Genomic DNA, 18,564 nt, shown 5'->3' with positions numbered 1-18,564 from the left:
GCGTCTTATCTTCCCCCCAAAACCCACCTCTCCTTTTCTCCCATTTTCTATCTCTGTGGATAACACTCTCATCCTCCCTGTCTTATCAGCTCATAACCTTGGGGTCCTCTTTGACTCCTCTCTCTTTCTCTGCACATATCCAACAGACTACTAAAACCTGTCAGTTTTTTTTCTGTAAAATATCTCCAAAATTCATCCCTTCTTTTCTGAGCATACTACCAAAACCCTTATTAACACTCTATATCACCTCATGCTTAGACTACTGCAACTTGCTTCTCGCAGGTCTCCCACTAAGCCATCTATCTCCCCTTCAATCCATGCAAAATTCTGCTGCATGACTTGTATTCCGTCAATGTTGCTATACTCATTAGATGTCTCCTCAAGTTACTTCATTGGTTCCCTATCCATTTCCACATACAATTCAAGCTCCTCTTATTGACTTAGAAGTGCATTTACTCTGCAGCTCCTCATACGTTTCCACTTTTATCTCTCCCTACACTCCTCCCCAGGAACTTGATCATTATGTAAATCTCTTATCTGTGTCCTTCTCCTTCACTGCCAACTCCAGGCTCTGTTCCTTTTTATCTTGCTGAACCATATGCTTGGAATAGACTTCCTGAGTCAGTACGTCAAGCTCCATCTCTGGCCATAGTCTCATCTAGGCTAAATGCCCACCTTTTTGAGCCTGCTTTTAACTCCAAACTCTATTTACTTGTTCAGTACCCATGTCTGTTTTAATTATTCCCATCATAATTAATTTCTTATTTGTCTTGTTGGTCTGTCTTAATTAGATAGTCCCTTCTCAACATACATGTTTAGTGTACAGCGCTGGGGTACGTCTAGTAGCACTATAGAAGTTATAAGTACTAGTAGTAGTATATGCAAGCAAAAGATTAGAATACTGGCATAACCTTGTATATGTGTGCACATGTACTCCTAGATGCCATAAATCCAGCTACACACTATTCTTTAAATATATGTATATCTTCAATAGTTCGTATTTTCAGATGGGCATTAACATGGGCGGAGTCTGGGCAGGACTCTCACACACATAACTTGTAGAATATTATCTCCAGAATCTAGGCGCAAGCATTGGCACCACTTCTGTGACTGGCATAAGTGCTTGCATCTAAGCACCTATACATGTACAGTGGTGGAAAAAAGTTTTTGCCCCCTCCTAATTTCCACTATTATTGCATGTATGTCACACTGAATGGTTTCTGATCTTTAAACACAAAGTAATATTAGACAGAGTGTGAACAATACAACTTCTAAATTATTACTTCATCTATTTAAGTATAAATCCAGACAATATCACCAACTACCACCCAGTAGCATCAATCCCACTGATAGTCAAACTGATGGAAAGCATGGTATTTAAGTATAAATCCAGACAATATCACCAACTACCACCCAGTAGCATCAATCCCACTGTTAGTCAAACTGATGGAAAGCATGGTAACCAAACAACTTACTGACTACACAAACAAATTCACAATACTACACAAATCACAATCAGGATTTTGCTCCAGCCACAGCACCGAAACAGTGCTGATTACTCTCTTAGCCAAATTCAAACAAGAAATTGCAACAGGCAAAAGCGTACTTCTACAATTCAACATTTCTAGTGCGTTCGACATGGTAAACAATAATATACTGCTAAGCATCCTAGATTACTTCAGGATTGGTGGAAACGTACTTAGCTGGATCAAGGGTTTCCTAACTACAAGAACATATCAAGTGACATCGAATTTGAACATATCATCACCATGGAAAGCAGACTGTGGAGTACCTCAAGGATCGCCACTATCACCGCTCCTTTTCAACCTAATGATGACTCCACTAGCCAAGTCCTTATCCAATCAAGGCCTAAACCCTTTCATATACGCAGACGATGTCAGAATATACATCCCTTACAAAAATGATCTAACAGAAATCACCAAAGAAATCAAACTTAGCTTGAACATCATGAACTCATGGGCGAATGCATTTCAACTAAAACGCAGAAAAAACACACTGTCTCATCCTCTCATCCCAATATAACACAAACAAACCCACCAACATAACCACCCCAGACTACACCATCCCTATATCAGACAGCCTGAAAATTCTCGGAGTTACAATCGACCGAAATCTCACACTAGAGAGCCAAGTGAAAGCTTCAACAAAGAAAATGTTCCACTCAATGTGGAAGCTCAAACGAATGAAACCTTTTTTTCCCCAGGAAAATATTTCGCAACTTGGTACAATCTATGGTACTAAGTCATCTAGACTACTGTAATGGAATCTATGCGGGATGCAAAGAACAAATCATAAAGAAACTACAAACTGCTCTAAACAAAGCATCCAGGCTTATATTCGGAAAACAAGATTCGAAAACGCCAAACTCCTACGAGAAAAACTGCACTGGCTCCCAATCAAAGAATGTATTGTGTTCAAAATCTGCACCCTGGTTCATAAAATCATTTACGGCAATGCCCCAGGATACATGACAGACCTCATAGACCTACCAACCAGAAACACAACAAGATCAACACAAACATACCTAAATCTTCACCACCCAAGCTGCAAAGGACTCAAATATAAATCAACCTATGCATCCAGCTTCTCTTATATAAGCACACAACTATGGAACGCATTACCAAGCGCCATGAAAATGTACATATGACCACCTAAACTTCAGGAAACTCCTAAAAACTAACCTGTTCAAAAAAGCATACCCTAACGATCCAACTTAAATGCCTTAAACCTGCAACACAACAAAATAAAAGCTCGTACTTGACATAACTAAACTTTTCCTCCTATGATTCCCAATGTGTCTGTCACGCATGAACTTTACCATAACCTCACTCTATATTTGTTCATACCGATATTGGCGATCGCCTCTACGGTGCTATGTAAGCCACATTGAGCTTGCAAATAGGTGGGAAAATGTGGGATACAAATGCAACAAATAAATAAATGGACTATATTTTGGTCAAACGTTAGCCAGCCTCTCTGTCTTCAACATCTATGATTCAGTCGATATTTTCTTTCCACCACAGAGCGTTATAGACTTCACAAAAAATGACATTTGCAGGGTTAACATCTACAAATCTGTTGGGCTTGCAAAAAACAACCAGGTACCTTTTTACACCTCACGTTTGAGTATGCTCATACTCAACAATTTTGGTCACAAGAATGGTCCACCATCACACAAATACTTGGCATCAATACTCCGCTTTCCTTCAAGTGCATTATTTCTGGATCTGTAGCTTTAAATGCACATTTGTCCAAGGAAGACTCTACTATAACCTCAATAGATCTGATTCACAATTATCTCAGTTGCTTAACCAAATGCGCAGTGAACCATATGTGAACATTTACAACCACTGCTTATATTGTGACTGAAGTCAGAGGAAAAAGCCTCATACTTCTGTGGCTCCCCTCGGTTGTTGACTCCGGACCGGTTTGTAAGAGACCGTGAAAATCTATAATGGTCTGGTAAAGAAAACGCTCTGAGCCCACAATAAAAAGTAATCATAGGCGCAAAAAAAACTCTCAAAACATCCTCTTCTATGGCTTCTATACTAAATAATTTAGGTAATATTTCTGAACAAAAAACTTATCTGTGCTGTGTCCTGCTGTGCTGGTTGCTCTGTTGCTACTCGCTTACAGGGTGAGGTCCTGACGGAACTGTTTCGCTCGTGCTTCTTCAAGAGTCCTCACCATCTGCCCCGAAACAGGAACCAAACGCTTGCGTTAATGTCAAAAGAAATCCTTCAGCAAACCACAGTGTGTGAATGTGAATAGTCTCTGTTCTCCTATACCCCGAGAGCTGCCGTCTTATAGCATGCAAAGCCAGCAACGGACTGACAAAAATGGTGCTTGCTGAATTTAAAGACCCGCTCTCGGAAAACCCCGACCCGTGCATCATGACATCCCAGCGTCATGATCTCACGAAACTTTGCCATCTCCAGAGTTTCGCCAAAATCAAACCAAAAAACTGAGGAATACTCTGCTTAACATCCTCGAATCTTTCAAAAATGCAGTCCTAAAACAATTTTTCGTTTCTTAATCTTTTAGATTTTATGTTTTTTTTCTAACTACACTCTCAATGCTGGAAAATGTTTGCCCGGACTACCATTTTAGTTATCCAAAATTTTCCATGTGCAGAAAAAATATCCATGTGCATATGATAGAATTTTTTTTAAATCATGAAAACAGATGTAAAAATGTGTATTTTTGAATTTAGAAAAATGCAGTCCAATGAATCAGAGTTTAAACCCCTGGGTTCAAGGGTGTCTAATGTGTAACTCCAACGCTGTTCACACTGTAATAAAGCCTTGCCTCGGCCCCCCCTCGCTTATCCCACGGGACATAATTATCCAACCTTTGAGCGTGTCAAAGGAATGGCCTCGCTCTCTACAGTGCTAGGGATGCTCCCAACTTAAGTATACATGATTTATGTTCACTCAGTCACACAGAACATTTACGCTGGGTCTTCTCTACATACCACATAAGGCATGGACATTGCAGTATGTAAACCACGTATTCAGTCATACAAGTCGTGGAAAACCTCAAACTGTACACTTTGTCGTCTCTAAAACTAGTAAATTCTGTGCATTCTATAGACGTATCGCAATATCGACAGGAGCTGCACTTGGAATGACCTCTGGATCCTTCCACATTCATCTTGCAGTCACGGGAAAATGCTATCCGTAACCTGTGATCTTGAAACAACTTGTACGATTGTATGTTGTCCTAGTTCTTCCAAATGATCCTGGCCACCTCTTCCCCTCTCATCATATACCGCACCACAAAAGTCTCACATGGGTCCCCTGATTTGAATCGACCCTTACTGTTCAGCAAGAGGTCCCGATTGTTAAACTTTGCTCTTGTATATGAGCGCTTCAAAATGTGTGCGGTGTATCCCCGAGCGGTTAGTGATTTTAACAGATCACCAGCCTGGGCTTTGTAGTCTTCTAAGTCGCTGCAAATCCTTCAATGCCGTGAAAACTGACAGAAAGGTAAACTCCGTTTTAATGAGATGGGATGGTTGCTGCAGAACTGTAACAATATGTTCCGGTCAGTGGATTTTTTTAACACCTTGGTTCTGACAGTGTTTTGTTGTTTGTTGACCAACACATCCAGAAAAGCGATCTGGTCTTCCGATGCTTCATATGTAAATTGAATGGAGGGGTTTCTGGTGTTCAGCCAATCTATGAACTCTGACAAGGTCCTCTGGTCCCCATCGCAGAGCAAGAAAACTTCATCTATGAAAAGTTTCCATAGTTGAATATGGGTCTCGAAAGGAGAATCTCCTAACCACCTGCTCTCAAAGTCCATCATGAAAAGATTGGCAATGGAAGGAGCAAAAGTGGCCCCCATTGCCACGCCTGATATTTGCAAAAAGTTCATCTTGGAGCCAAAAAAAGTTTTTCTTTAAAGCTAACTTTGTTAATTCCAACAAAAATTCATTGGGTACATCCAAAGGAAGACTGTACTACACATCCTCTTAGCAATTGCAATAAAGACAGATTAACTTAATTGGAAAAATAATTCCTTTCTAAATGTTCACTTCTGGTGGCAATTCATACTTCAAACACATATGTTTGAGTTGTCACTGGCAGACAGACTTGGGACTCCACCACATGTCATCAAACTTTGGTCAACTCTAAATTATATTACATACTTAAGAGATGGTAGCAATTTTACTAATTATTTGCTTGATTTGTAACTATTATATATGATTTTGTGCCTGTCGGTTAGATTAGTATGCTAATCTACTGTTGTTTCACTGTTTAAGCAAATTTAATAAAGTTTCTTGGAATTAAAAAAAAAATCCTCATTTGTTTTCAGATGTATTATTTGTGAAATCCTATGCTCAATAGCTACTGGCAGAGAATATTACTGTTTTCGTTTTAATTGGGTTCATGTTATGTCTCGTATATCATTCTGTTAGTGTTTTATGTTTTTTGTCATTTATGTGGTATTTGTAATCCACTTAGGCAGGGCTGTAGCTAGCTATGTGCAGCCAGTGTAGCTGCACAGGGCTCATTGGAGGTTGGAGCACTAAACTTGCATCCCATCCATTGGCTTTCCTTGCCGGCGCATCACCTAGTGGGCAGGGTGGAAGCTTTTGGGGGGGAGGGGGCTGCACAAGGCGCATTTGCACTTGTAATGCTAATGCACTTAATCATGGATTAAGGAGCAGAAGAGTGGCCTTAATTCAGCAGTAGGTTAAGGACGAGGGAAGCCAGATTCAGATTCCATCTGTGTCTCCTAGTGACTATGAGCAAGTCACTTAACTCTCGATTACCTCGAGCACGAGTTCAGGTTGTGAGCTCTCCAGAGACAGAAAAATAACCTACTGTACCTGAATGTATAGCACTTCAATTGCTTTTGGGATTCAGGAAGTATATAAGAAGTAAATAAAATAAACAGATGCAGAATTTCCTAACTGAAAATCGAGGCCTGATTCTCCACCCCCCCCCCCCCCCCCCCCATCAATCTCCTCCAAATACCCCATCTGTCTCTCAGCTTCAACTTGACCCTCTTCTCTCCAGCCCAGCTTTCTTTCGCTTTCTGTGCCCCATCCAGGTTTAAACCCTCCCACTCCAGTTCTCCGTCTCCTGTCTTCCCACCCCAGCAACACTCCTAATTCATGCTCACTCTCCGCTATACCCTATCTCCGGTTTTCTATCTCTCCCCAACCCAAGCAAGCCCCCAATTTTCTGGCTCTCTGCATCCATCCGAGGGTCAAACCCACTACCTTCATTTCTTTCTCCCCAACCTCTAAAAATACCTTCAACTCACTGAGGCCCTGATGTTCAAAAGTAAATGTGGACGCTAGAGGCCATTGGTGCCATACTAACACCCACATTTAACTGCACTGAAAGTTCAGAGGGGTCGAGTGTGGGGAAACGACGAACGCACCAGGCACTAGCACAAATAGCATGCAAATGTAATAAAGCTCATGTAAATGAGATAATTTTGTATTCCTCCCCAATGCTCAAAAAAGAGCGCCCAAAACAAAACTGCCTTACCGCTGCAAAAAGTAACACCAGGTCAGAGCAGACGTTAGTGTATTGGAAGAGAGGATTTCTCATGCTTCTCTCATGACTCTTTCTACAAAATCTGTCAGTTTTGCTTGCTTTTGGAAGCAGAAGGAAGCCTATGCAAGCCCTTAAGCACAGGTCGTGAGAAACAGCAGGCCCAAGTGAAAGTGCATATTAGTGTCTGTTTCCTGTGTCTAAATATAAGCATGCAAGCTAAAAAAAAAAAAAAATTTAATGCGTATATTTAAGCCACAGAAAACAGATGCCAATGCGTGCTTCACGTTTGGGTTTTACCGGGCACATGCGCACAGGAGCTGAGCTTACCGTGGAACTCTTCTGCGCATTTGCCAGCGCAATCCTCCCACCAAACTCCCTAATGCTCAATGCTATGAGTTCACCTATATTTGCATCTCATTAGCGTTGAGCATTAGAGCATTGTTCTGCACTGTTCCGGTGATATTTTGAAGGCACTGTTGGAACAACACCAAAGTTTTGAGCATCAGGACCTTAGTTCTTGATCTCTGAGATGCTACTCTGACTCTGCCTCTTAATTCATTCTACATTGTGGGCTGACATTGCTGTCACAGCCTCCTTGGATTTCACACCTGTGTGGCAGGTGCTGCCTCACACTGTTGTCTAGAGCCTGACATTGCCACTTCCTCCTTGATTCCCCCCCCCCCCCCCAACACACACACACACACACCACCACCACCACCACCAGCCAGCCAGCCAGCCAGCCAGCATTTTCTCCAAGCCAACATGACTCCTAGTCCCTCACCAAATTCTTCTTAGGCAAATGCAGGATTCAGCACAGAAGAGAAATTCCTTCAGTTTACTCCAAGAGGCCATCAAAAGTATCAGTTGCAAAGATTTACATTCCGTCCAGTACTAATATGGCTACCACAGTATCATATTCTTTTAAGAATCATTTAGATTTCTTTTGAAATTTTGTTGAGATAAATAAAAAATAAACTTGTGAAAGATAAATAGATGAGTATGGACGCCTGGCTTATAGAAACACAGTAGTAACTATAGGCTTCTTTCCAATTATGATAAAACTAGCCGTTAAGCCCGTTAAAACAGGCGAGATTTGTGTTTTGCAAAATGTAATAATTCTCACCTCCATCCATCCATGTCCAGCAAACCTCCTCTCTCCCCTGCCCTCCCCCCCCCCCCCCCCCCCCCATGTCTAGCAGCCCTCCTGTATCCCCTGGCCTCCACACGTCCACCAACCATCTTCTCTCCCCTGCCCTCTCCCCCATATCCAGCAACCCTCCTCTTTCTCTTGGCCTCCCCCCGTCCACCAACCCTGCTCTTCCCTGCCCTCCCCCCATGTCCAGCAACCCTCCTCTCTCCCCTGCCCTCCCCCCATGTCCAGCAGCCCTCCTATCTCCCCTGGCCTCACCCCGTCCACCGACCCTCCTCTCTCCCCTGCCCTCCCCCCATATCCAGCAAGCCTCCTCTTTCCCTTGGCCTCCCCCCCCCCCACCCTGCTCTCTGCCCTGCTCTCTCCCCATGTCCAGCAACCCTCCTCTCTCCCCCTGCCTTCCCCCCATATCCAGCTACCCTCCTCGCCACCGCTCCCTCCTCCCCTCCGTGCCGGGCCCCCTGCACTGACATGAGAGTGCCTCTCATCTCTGTGTGAAAGCGCTGCAGGCAGCAGCAGATCGCTCTGCTGCTGCCTGCAGCGCTTCCACACGGAGGTGAGAGGTGCTGTCATGTCAGTGCAGGGGGCCCGATACGGAGGGGGCGGGAGCGGCGGCGACGACGTCGGGAATGGGGGGGTGGAGGTTGGTGCACCGGTGATGTTGTTTCGGCTCCAGGCTCCAGCGGCAGCGGCCGTTTCCCTCTCTGTTCCGCCCTCTGATGTCATCACGTCGACGCGAGGGCGGGACAGAGAGGGAAGTCTCTACTGCGCATTTGCGGGTGAGTCGGTCACTTGTCATTTATATGTTTGATTCCATCTTCATGGAATTTAAAGTATAATTAGACATAACTAATGAGAACTCATAGCAATTGGTAAGTGAATGAATTCTAAATTCTGCTGTCATCTTCTGTGGAAACATCACTGAATCTTATTTCTCTAACCAAAGGACAATTAGCTCCCACTCTGTTGAATGTAATGATGTCACCACTAGGTAACAGACTAGAAACAGCAGGATTCAAAACATTCATATAAGCTGACGATGTTACCATATACATAACCTTCAAAAAGAACATTCAATACATCTTACAAAAGGCAAAACTTGGCTTAAATTTGATGGAAACCTGGGCCTCAGAATCCAAACTAAAGCTAAATAAAGAAAAAATGAAATTCATGGTCATTACCAACCTATTTGACCAAAACAAGTACAACAGTTTCACAACTGACAACACTTCATTCCCCAATGACAATAATCTGAAAATTCTAGGTATAATTCTAGATCATTTAACATTTGATACTCGCGTTTCCTCAGTAATCACAAAATCTTTCAGATTTCTTTGGAAACTAAAAAGGATCAGACCCTATTTCTCATCAGAAACATTCAGACTATTAGTATAATCATTAATATTATCCCAATTTGATTATTGCAATGCCATATATGCTGTCAGTAAGGAGTACCTGTTGAAAAAACTCCAAACAGCTCAAAATACTGCAGCCAGATTCATATACAAAACCTCTAGTTTTGAAAGTGCCTCCCCTTTATTAATTAAATTACACTGGCTTCCCATCAAAGCGAGAATCACCTTCAAATTATGTACCTTTATCTTTCAAATACTACATGGCACAGCTCCAGACTATATGGTACCATTAATAAACTTACCTCAAAGAAACACCAAATATGAGGCAAGAAAATATCTCAGACTACACCTCCCAAATTGCAAAAAAGTAATCTACAAAATTGTCCACTCTGCAGACTTCACTTACCTAGGAACCAAATGGTGGAACTCCTCACCACCCAAAATTAGAAATATACAGGAATATACTAGATTCCACAAAATCCTCAAATCATTCCTAGTCAAACAAACCCTCACAAAGAACAACCATATCTCAAACAATTAATTATTACCTAAAATGATTATTACTCTATTTACTATTAACTTTCTCTTTGCTTCATGTGTAATTTCTCATTCATAATAGATTTTCTAAATGTTAAACATCCATAGGTATCCGTGTGTTTTTGATACTGTATTGTGAAATTGGATTTTTACAACAAATTACTTTCTTATGCATTATTCTTTGTTATGTATCCTGTACTGCTTATTGTAAGCCACATTGAACTCAAACTTGTTTGAGATAATGTGGGACATAAATGTCACAAATAAAATAAATAAATTATAAGGAAAGGCACTTTGCTGTGTTAATAAATGGCATGAATTGGACAAATATATATTTTCTTTTTTTTTCTGTCTAGAAAATTGAAAATGGAAGATTCTCAAAATCCAAATACTTTGCACATGCTATGATCAACAATACAGACTTACTGATGGTAACTAAAAGGTAACTTTTCTATTCATATATTATATATTTCCATACTAAATAGTTTTGTAAATTACTTTACGTAGTCTTACCTTATTGGAGGAGGATTTAGCATAAGCATTCTCTTTGAATACCTAAGTTCAGAATGTGTTTTATGTTGTGTTTGAAATACATATCACAAAATGCAGTGAATAGATGGACATTTGTAGTTCAACCCACCCTAGACAAACTGAGCTCAGTAACTTTTTTTTCCTTTTTTTTTTTTTTTCTTCTTTTTTCTTCTTTTTTTTTTTTTTATTTCCAAATTGACACTTTCTCATGGGCTGAAGTCCTGGTGGTTACTCCAGATGGCATTTTCAAAGCCGCCACCTGGTCTTCATTCCATTCCTTTGTCGGACGATTCTGCCTTTGTGGAAGTTGTCCTTAAGGTAGCCTTGGCTTTCTGCCACCCAGTTTGATTTGGCTTCAATAGTTCCCATGCATCTAGACTAACCAAGCAGGATGAGTATGGACTAGAAATGTGCTATTTGTTAGTCCATTCCTTGAATCCAACTAGACTATCGGGGGCCGTCCAGATAAGTCTGGTCATGACTCCCCTCCCTCCCTCCATGTTTGAATTCAGAAAATTTGTGCTCAGATTTTAAGCCTCATTATCCTTTAATTCGGAAGTTGAAATATATTGACTCTGTTTTTATTTGTAGGTCTGTGTGCTTCAAAGGATTGTGTTCTCCCTGGAGTTCTTACTTTTGTTTGTGTGGTTGATGCTTCTACAGTTGACATTAATATACTGGCAGGTTTCAGGGCTTCAATGATGAACTCAAAATTTTTGTCTTTTCTGTCTCCATCTGCTGGTGGGTGGCATAAACTCATGTATGTGGACTATAAAGGTGGTTAATAAATTTTCCAAGGTCACAATCAGGCTTATTTTCGAAAGAGAAGGGCGCCCATCTTTCGACACAAATCGGGAGGTGGGCGTCCTTCTCCCAGGGTCGCCCAAATAGGCATAATCGAAAGCCGATTTTGGGTGTCCTCAACTGCTTTCCATCGCGGGGACGACCAAAGTTACAGGGGGCATGTCAGAAGCACAGCGAAGGCGGGACTGGGGTGTGCTTAACACATGGGCATCCTCGGCCAATAATGGAAAAAAGAAGGACGTCCCTGACGAGCACTTGGCCGACTTTACTTGGTCCATTTTTTCTTGCAACCAAGCCTCAAAAAGGTGCCCGAACTGACCAGATGACCACCAGAGGGAATCGGGGATGACCTCCCATTACTCTCCCAGTGGTCACTAACCCCCTCCCACCCTAAAAAAAAAAACCTTTAAAAATATTTTTTGCCGGCCTCAAATGTCATACCCAGCTCCCTGACAGCAGTATGCAGGTCCCTGGAGCAGTTTTAGTGGGTACTGCAGTGCACTTCAGGCAGGCGGACCCAGGCCCATCCCCCCCACCTGTTACACTTGTGGTGGTAAATGTGAGCCCTTCAAAACCCACCAGAAAACCACTGTACCCACATGTAGATGCCCCCCTTCACCCCTTAGGGCTATGGTAGTGTTGTGCAGTTGTGGGGAGTGGGTTTTGGGGGGCTCAGCACCCAAGGTAAGGGAGCTATGCACCTGGGAGCAATTTGTGAAGTCCACTGCCGTGCCCCCTAGGGTGCTCGGTTGGTGTCTTGGCATGTGAGGGGGACCAGTGCACTACGAATGCTGGCTCCTCCCACGACCAAATGGCTTGGATTTGGTTGTTTCTGAGATGGGCGTCCTCGGTTTCCATTATCGCTGAAAACTGGGGACGACCATCTCTAAGGTCGACCTAAATTTGCTGATTTGGGCATCCCTGACCGTATTATTGAAATGAAAGATGGACACCCGTCTTGTTTCGATAATACGGGTTTCCCTCACCCCTTCCCAAGGACGTCCTGCTAGGACGCCCTCAGGAAAACATGGGCGCCCTGTTCGATTATGCCCCTCCACGATTGTTATTGGGAAAAGGATTATAACCCTGGCTTCCCTGGTTTACATCCTGCTGCTCTTAAACACTAAGCTACTCCTCCTAAGTTGCAGAGCATTCCTAACACCACTAGCTCCTTAGTGCAAGGAGGCTCTAGGTCAGAGTGCCCCCTAACTTATATCACCCTCTGAGCCAGTAATACTTGGTCCAAGGTAAGTGTCCTCTTCATCTTCTGCCTTTGGTCTGGCTGATGGTAATGGCATTGTCTGAGGGGTGTTATTGCTCATAGTTCTGGCCCAGGGGCTGAAGGTCCCCAGACCAGCAAGCCTCCGTAGCTAAAAGAAAGGTAAAGTTAAGCATTAACTGTATGTCTGATTTCTCTGAGGACACGCAGGCCATTAATTCTCACTAGTGGGTAACACGGTGCCGCGTTGCCCGGTCCTGGCTTTATAACAAGCTTTAACAGCTTTGTAAAGTGCGAGACATGCTCCACTATGCATGTGTGGGTGCCTTCCCACATGCTGTGAGGATGCAGTTACTGCAGTTGTTTTTCTACCGCGGTGAAGAGAGGACTGCGTCTGTAGGTTTTCTTCGCGCCCGGTTCAGAAGAGCTTTCAGGCACCATCGCATCTTTTGATTTTGCTTTGGAAGTTCCTCAGTGGCTTTTAAGCACTGTTCTCGGTGCAATTGGACGATCTCTGGCAAAGACACCTATTCATCATGTATTCAGTGCTTAGGGCCTGACCATAGTCCTGCCAACTGTGTACTTTCTCTTCGGATGAAGAAGAGGACTCAGGTTGCCAGAGAGGCTCAACGCAAGAGAATGTTTGGAGCCAGATCCGAATCCTCGGCATCGAGATTGGCAATGTCGGCATGCAGTCGAAGACTGCATCTGGAGCGTCAGTCCCTGTGGGTGCTTCGAGACACATTGACACTGGGAGCAGTGGTGCGTCAAATGGATCTCCACCTGTCTAAACGCCGACTGCTGGACAGGGCACCCCAAGACCAGCCTGTATTGGACCCAGCCTCAAGGTGACATGAGGATTCGAAGGCCAAGAAACAATGGCATCAGTCATCCTCAGTGCATGGTGCCAGGAGCTATTCCCCTCTTCTTGTGTCTATAAGACCAACTATGTGTGTTATATAAGTGCCATTCCCAGTGAAGGCAATGTTAGGCGGGAGATACTGGGGATGAGGTCATGTGTTATGCTGTAGCCAGGTCACGGAGAACCATGACTGGGACATAGTTATACCTGGCTATAATCTATTCAGGAAGGACAGGGTAGGAAAAAAGGGTGGAGGAGTGGCATTATATGTTAAGAGTAATATTAATGTGATAGAATTGCAAGACATATGGGATAAGGAAGAAACGTTGTAGATTAAACTGGAAAGAGGGAATGAAAATGTATTTACATTGGTGTGATATACAGGCCTTCTTCACAGTCAGAAGAAATGGACAGAGACTTAATTGAAGACAATCACAAGATAGCTAGGAAAGGGGAAGTACTACTAATAGGTGATTTTAATATGCCAGATGTCGATTAGAGAGTCCCTGCTGTGGGGTCATCTAAAAGCAAAGCGATCTTGGATTCTCTTCAGGAAGAATTGTTCCAGTAGTGGGTAATGGAACCAACATGAGATGGAACAATTCTAGACCTGGTGCTTACAAACAGGGAAAATGTTTTTGATGTTACGATGGGGAATCATTTGGAATCTAGTGATCACCAAATGGTGTGGTTTAATATTAAGGCACAGGAGGAGAAGGCTTATTCAAGATTGAAGGTCCTAGATTTTAAAAGAACTAACTTTGCCGAGATGGGGGAATTTCTCAAGGAAGAGTTAGCTGTATGGGAATAGCTGAAGGAAGTAGAACATCAATGGGCAAAACTGAAAGGAACTATTTTAAAGGTGACAAACCTTTGTGTTAGAAAATTACATAAAAGTAAGAAGAAAAGAAGGCCAATCTGGTTCTCAAATGTAGTAGCTGAAAGGGTAAGGCGAAAAAGGTTAGCCTTAACAGTCCAAAACATCAGAGAATGAGGAAGACAGGCAAAAATACCTGGAAAAGCTAAGAGAAGCTGGAAAAGCTGTCAGGAAAGAAAAGAAGCAAATGGAGGAAAAGATAGCCAATATGGTAAAACTGGGCGACAAGACATTTTTTAGATATATAAGTGAAAGGAGGAAGTGCCACAATAGCATTGTGAGGCTCAAGGCTGAGGGGCAGGAATAAATAGAAACTGATAAGGATAAAACTGAACTGCTAAACAGTTATTTCTGTTCTGTTTTCATGGATGAAAGACCCGGACCTCAGAAAACAAATGCTAATGGGGATGGATGTATGGTAGATCAGGACCGATTCTCAGAAGACTGTGTTCATGAGGAGGTAACTGAACTAAAAGTAGACAAGGCGATGGGGCCTGATGAGATACATCCAAGGGTATTCAAGGAACTTGAAGAGGTTCTGGTGACTCCACTTTCTGACCTCTTCAATGCTTCACTAGAGTCAAGAGTGGTCTTGGACTGGAAAAAGGGTGGCTCTGGTCCCTGTGCACAAGAGCAGAAGCCAGGAGAAGGTTGTGAATGGCCTCAGTGGTGAGTAAACTAATGGAAATGCTCCTAAAGTGGAGGATATGAGGTTTCTCAAATCGAATGGACTGCAGGACCTGAGGCAGCATGGTTTCATTAGAGGCAGGTCTTGTCAGACAAATCTGATTGACTTCTTTGACTGGGAGACCAAGCAGTTGAACGTGGGAGGGTCGCTAGATGTTGTGTACTTGTATTTATTTTAGCAAAGACTTTGACATTTTTCCTCATGGGTGACTAATAAATAAACCGAATGTCCTCGGTATGGGACCTAAAGTGACTGACTGGGTTAAAAACTGGTTAAATGGAAGGAGACAGAGGGTAGTGGTAAATGGAACTTGCTCCAAGGAAAAGGATGTTATCAGTGGTGTACCGCAGGGATTGGTCCTTGGGTTGGCTCTTTTTAACATCTTTGTGAGTGATATTGTGGAAGGACTGTCTTAAGGTTTGTCTCTTTGCAGATGATACCAAACTCTGTAATAGGGTGGACACCACTGCGGGTGTGGATGACATGAGAGAGGATCTAGCGAAGCTTGAAGAATGGTCCAAAAATTGGCAACTAAGATTTAATGCTAAGAAATGCAGAATCATGCACTTGGGTTGCAATAATCCAAGGGAACGGTACAGTTTAGGTGATGAAGTGCTTCTGTGTATGAAAGAACAGCGAGTCTTGGGGGTGATTGAGTCTGATGATCTTAAGGTGGCCAAACAGGTGGAAAAGGCAATGCTCAAAGCCAGAAGAATGCTTGGGTGCATAAGGAGAGGGATGGCCAGCAGGAAAAAAGAGATGATAGTGCCCTTGTGTAAGTCTCTGGTGAGGCCCTATTGAGAGTACTGTGTGCAATTCTGGAGACTGCACCTACAGAAAGATATAAACAGGATGGAGTCAGTCCAGAGGGCAGCTAAGACGTTTAAATAGCTCAGTGGCATTAATGTACAAGAGGTGAGCCTTTTTCAAATGAAGGAAACCTCTAGAATGAGAAAGCATAGGATGAAGTTAAGAGGAAATAGGCTTAGGAGGAATCTGAGAAAATACTCTTTCACAGGGTGGTGGATACATGGAAGTGCCTCCTGGCGGTGGAGGTCGTGGAGATGAGGACTGTGTCGGAATTTAAGAAAGCGTAAAACAGGCATGTGGGATCTCTTAGGAAAAGGAGGCGTTAGCGGTTACTGAGGATAAGTACATAAGTACATAAGTAGTGCCATATTGGGAAAGACCAAAGGTCCATCTAGCCCAGCATCCTGTCACCGACAGTGGCCAATCCAGGTCAAGGGCACCTGGCACGCTCCCCAAACGTAAAAACATTCCAGACCAGATGGGCCATTCAGCCCTTATCAGCCCTTATCTGCCATCATGTTTCTATGTTTCTATATTGGCATTCAAAGGGTCAAAAGCATCTGTCGTATATATTCAAGATTGGTTATGTGGTATATTACAGAAAAATTCATATTTCCTGTTAAAACCCATTTTTATTGTTCTGTCCTTTTGTATTTTGTATGTGACTTGTTCCCCACTTAGGCCTTTACAGATATAGCGGGTTATAAATAAAGTTTTATTATTATTATGAAACTGTTATGGTTAATGTACTATACATATGTATATGTATATGTGCTAACAATTATAACACTTTTTTTTTCCCTTTAGTGGTATTTTGTTTGTGACCAAAGGAGCATTTGGACAACTCACCTGTGAGTGGCAGTACTCATTTCGCGAGTTTACCAAAGAGCCGTTTATTGTCAGTGGAAGACGACTGCGCATTGAAGCCAAGGTACAACTGATGTTAAAACTTTTGAAAAAAGCAAACAAGGATTTTAACATTCTCCCTCTGCATTCTATAACACATCTGTTTCTCTAGGTGTATTAAACTTCAGTTTGCCAGTTTTTGCAAATAAACATTACTAGAATAAATGAAAAGGAGTCATCGGAAGTTTTAATATAGAGAATATGGCTCTTCTTTCAGCTGTCTCAGAAAAGTCGTCCCTTTTTTGCCTTTATGCATCACTAATTTGCAAATGTATTCTATTGTATTATAAATAGGACTGCATTTCGATGATTTTGTGATTAAAGGACTGATAATCTCCCTCCATCCCACCCCCAGGTCTATTCTCTCCCTCTCTCTTCCTTCTCTCCTTCCTGTTATTCAATATATCCCCTTTCCTCCCTTCCATTAGCCAGTATCTCTTTTTTCCCTTCCCTCCCATGTTTCCCTCTCTCCCCCCTATTATCCAGTATCTCTCTCTCTCCCCTCCTCTCCACCTCTGGGTCCAACATTTCCTTCCCCTCTCGTCCTTCTTTCATCCTCTTCTCATTGTTCTGCAGATCTCTCTCTCCCCTTCTTTCTGCTCTCCTGGTGTGCTCTCCGTTGTAGTGTTCAGCATCTCCACCCCCTTTCAATCTGCCCCCCCTTTCCCCAGTCTGCCTTAAAACTGGTCGTCTATTAGTCCCCGGCAGTGGCAGTGAAGTATATACACTGCTCTGAAGCTTTCGCTCTGATCCAACCTACCCCTTTGCAAACAGGAAGCGACATCAGAGGAGGTGGGACAGGTGAGAAGGAAAGCTTCAGAGCAGGCCACAGGCAGTATATATGCATCATTACCACTACCGGGGACCAACTTTAAGGTAGACCCAGAGGGGGAGGCAGTTGAGAGAGGGAGAGATGTTGGAAGGAGACAGAAGCTGCAGTATGATTACATGTATTAACCACAATTAGTTTTTTAAATCCCAACTAATAACGCATTAATCACAACGTTAACTGCTTTTAACTTGCAACCCAAAATATTAAACTATAGTTTCTAATATGAAAATCTTTAATTAGAAAGGATAAAAAACTGACTGCTTTTCACTGCTCCAACTTACTCCTCTATCATGAAAAAAAATAGTAGCTCATAAAACATAGCCTACTTGAACTAGTGCAAAACCTTGATTGTGAAGAATAGAAAATACACATACAGTTGTCAAAATCAGAGCAAGCTTTAAAATTGAAACTGGTGTACTAAGTTGCCCTCTGATCAAAAATTGTTTTTTTGGAAAATCTCAAACCGAATTCACCACACTTCACATCTTTAAAAAAAAATGTTGAAAACAGGACAAGCCTCTCAATATTGATGTCCGGGTTTCTTGAAGCAAGGCTACTACTGCAAAAATGGGTATCTCATGTCAAACCCAGGTTGCCATCTAAAAGTCATATTACTACCCTTTAAGTATTTAGAGGGCAAAGAGCAAGGCCTGATCTCTGGGTATGACTGGACCAAACGCAGGGGGTGTTCACTGCACAGGTTGAAACTATGCAGAAGACGAGAGTTATGCACATCGAGACAGAGGCTTGGAGCTAGATCTTACAAGCCACTAGCATAACAAGTTAGCAGATTTTGAGTGGACCTACAGAAAAAGTTGGTGGGCACAAAATGTCCTCTGCCCCCCCCCCCCCCCCCAACATACACAAATTTAAATATATATGTGTATATATATATATATACACACATATACATTACCTGAACTGGTGAAGATCCCTAAGCCTCACCTACTGAAGAC

The 18,564-nt window shown here is 42.6% G+C and overlaps 1 protein-coding gene across 1 annotated transcript in view; it reads left to right on the top strand.

Annotated features, from left to right (window-relative positions):
• The window catches only part of VPS13A (vacuolar protein sorting 13 homolog A), a 556,982-nt gene that overhangs the window by 519,400 nt on the left and 19,018 nt on the right, over positions 1-18,564 (top strand). Inside the window, exons 69-70 of the mRNA XM_030193720.1 lie at positions 10,436-10,521; positions 16,678-16,801. Coding sequence (XP_030049580.1) covers positions 10,436-10,521; positions 16,678-16,801 — 210 coding nt within the window. The remainder of the gene's footprint in view (positions 1-10,435; positions 10,522-16,677; positions 16,802-18,564) is intronic.

The sequence above is a fragment of the Microcaecilia unicolor genome, chromosome 2 (genome assembly GCF_901765095.1).
Source record: "Microcaecilia unicolor chromosome 2, aMicUni1.1, whole genome shotgun sequence".
NCBI lineage: Eukaryota > Metazoa > Chordata > Amphibia > Gymnophiona > Siphonopidae > Microcaecilia > Microcaecilia unicolor.
This window is presented reverse-complemented; position numbering and strand designations above follow the sequence as displayed.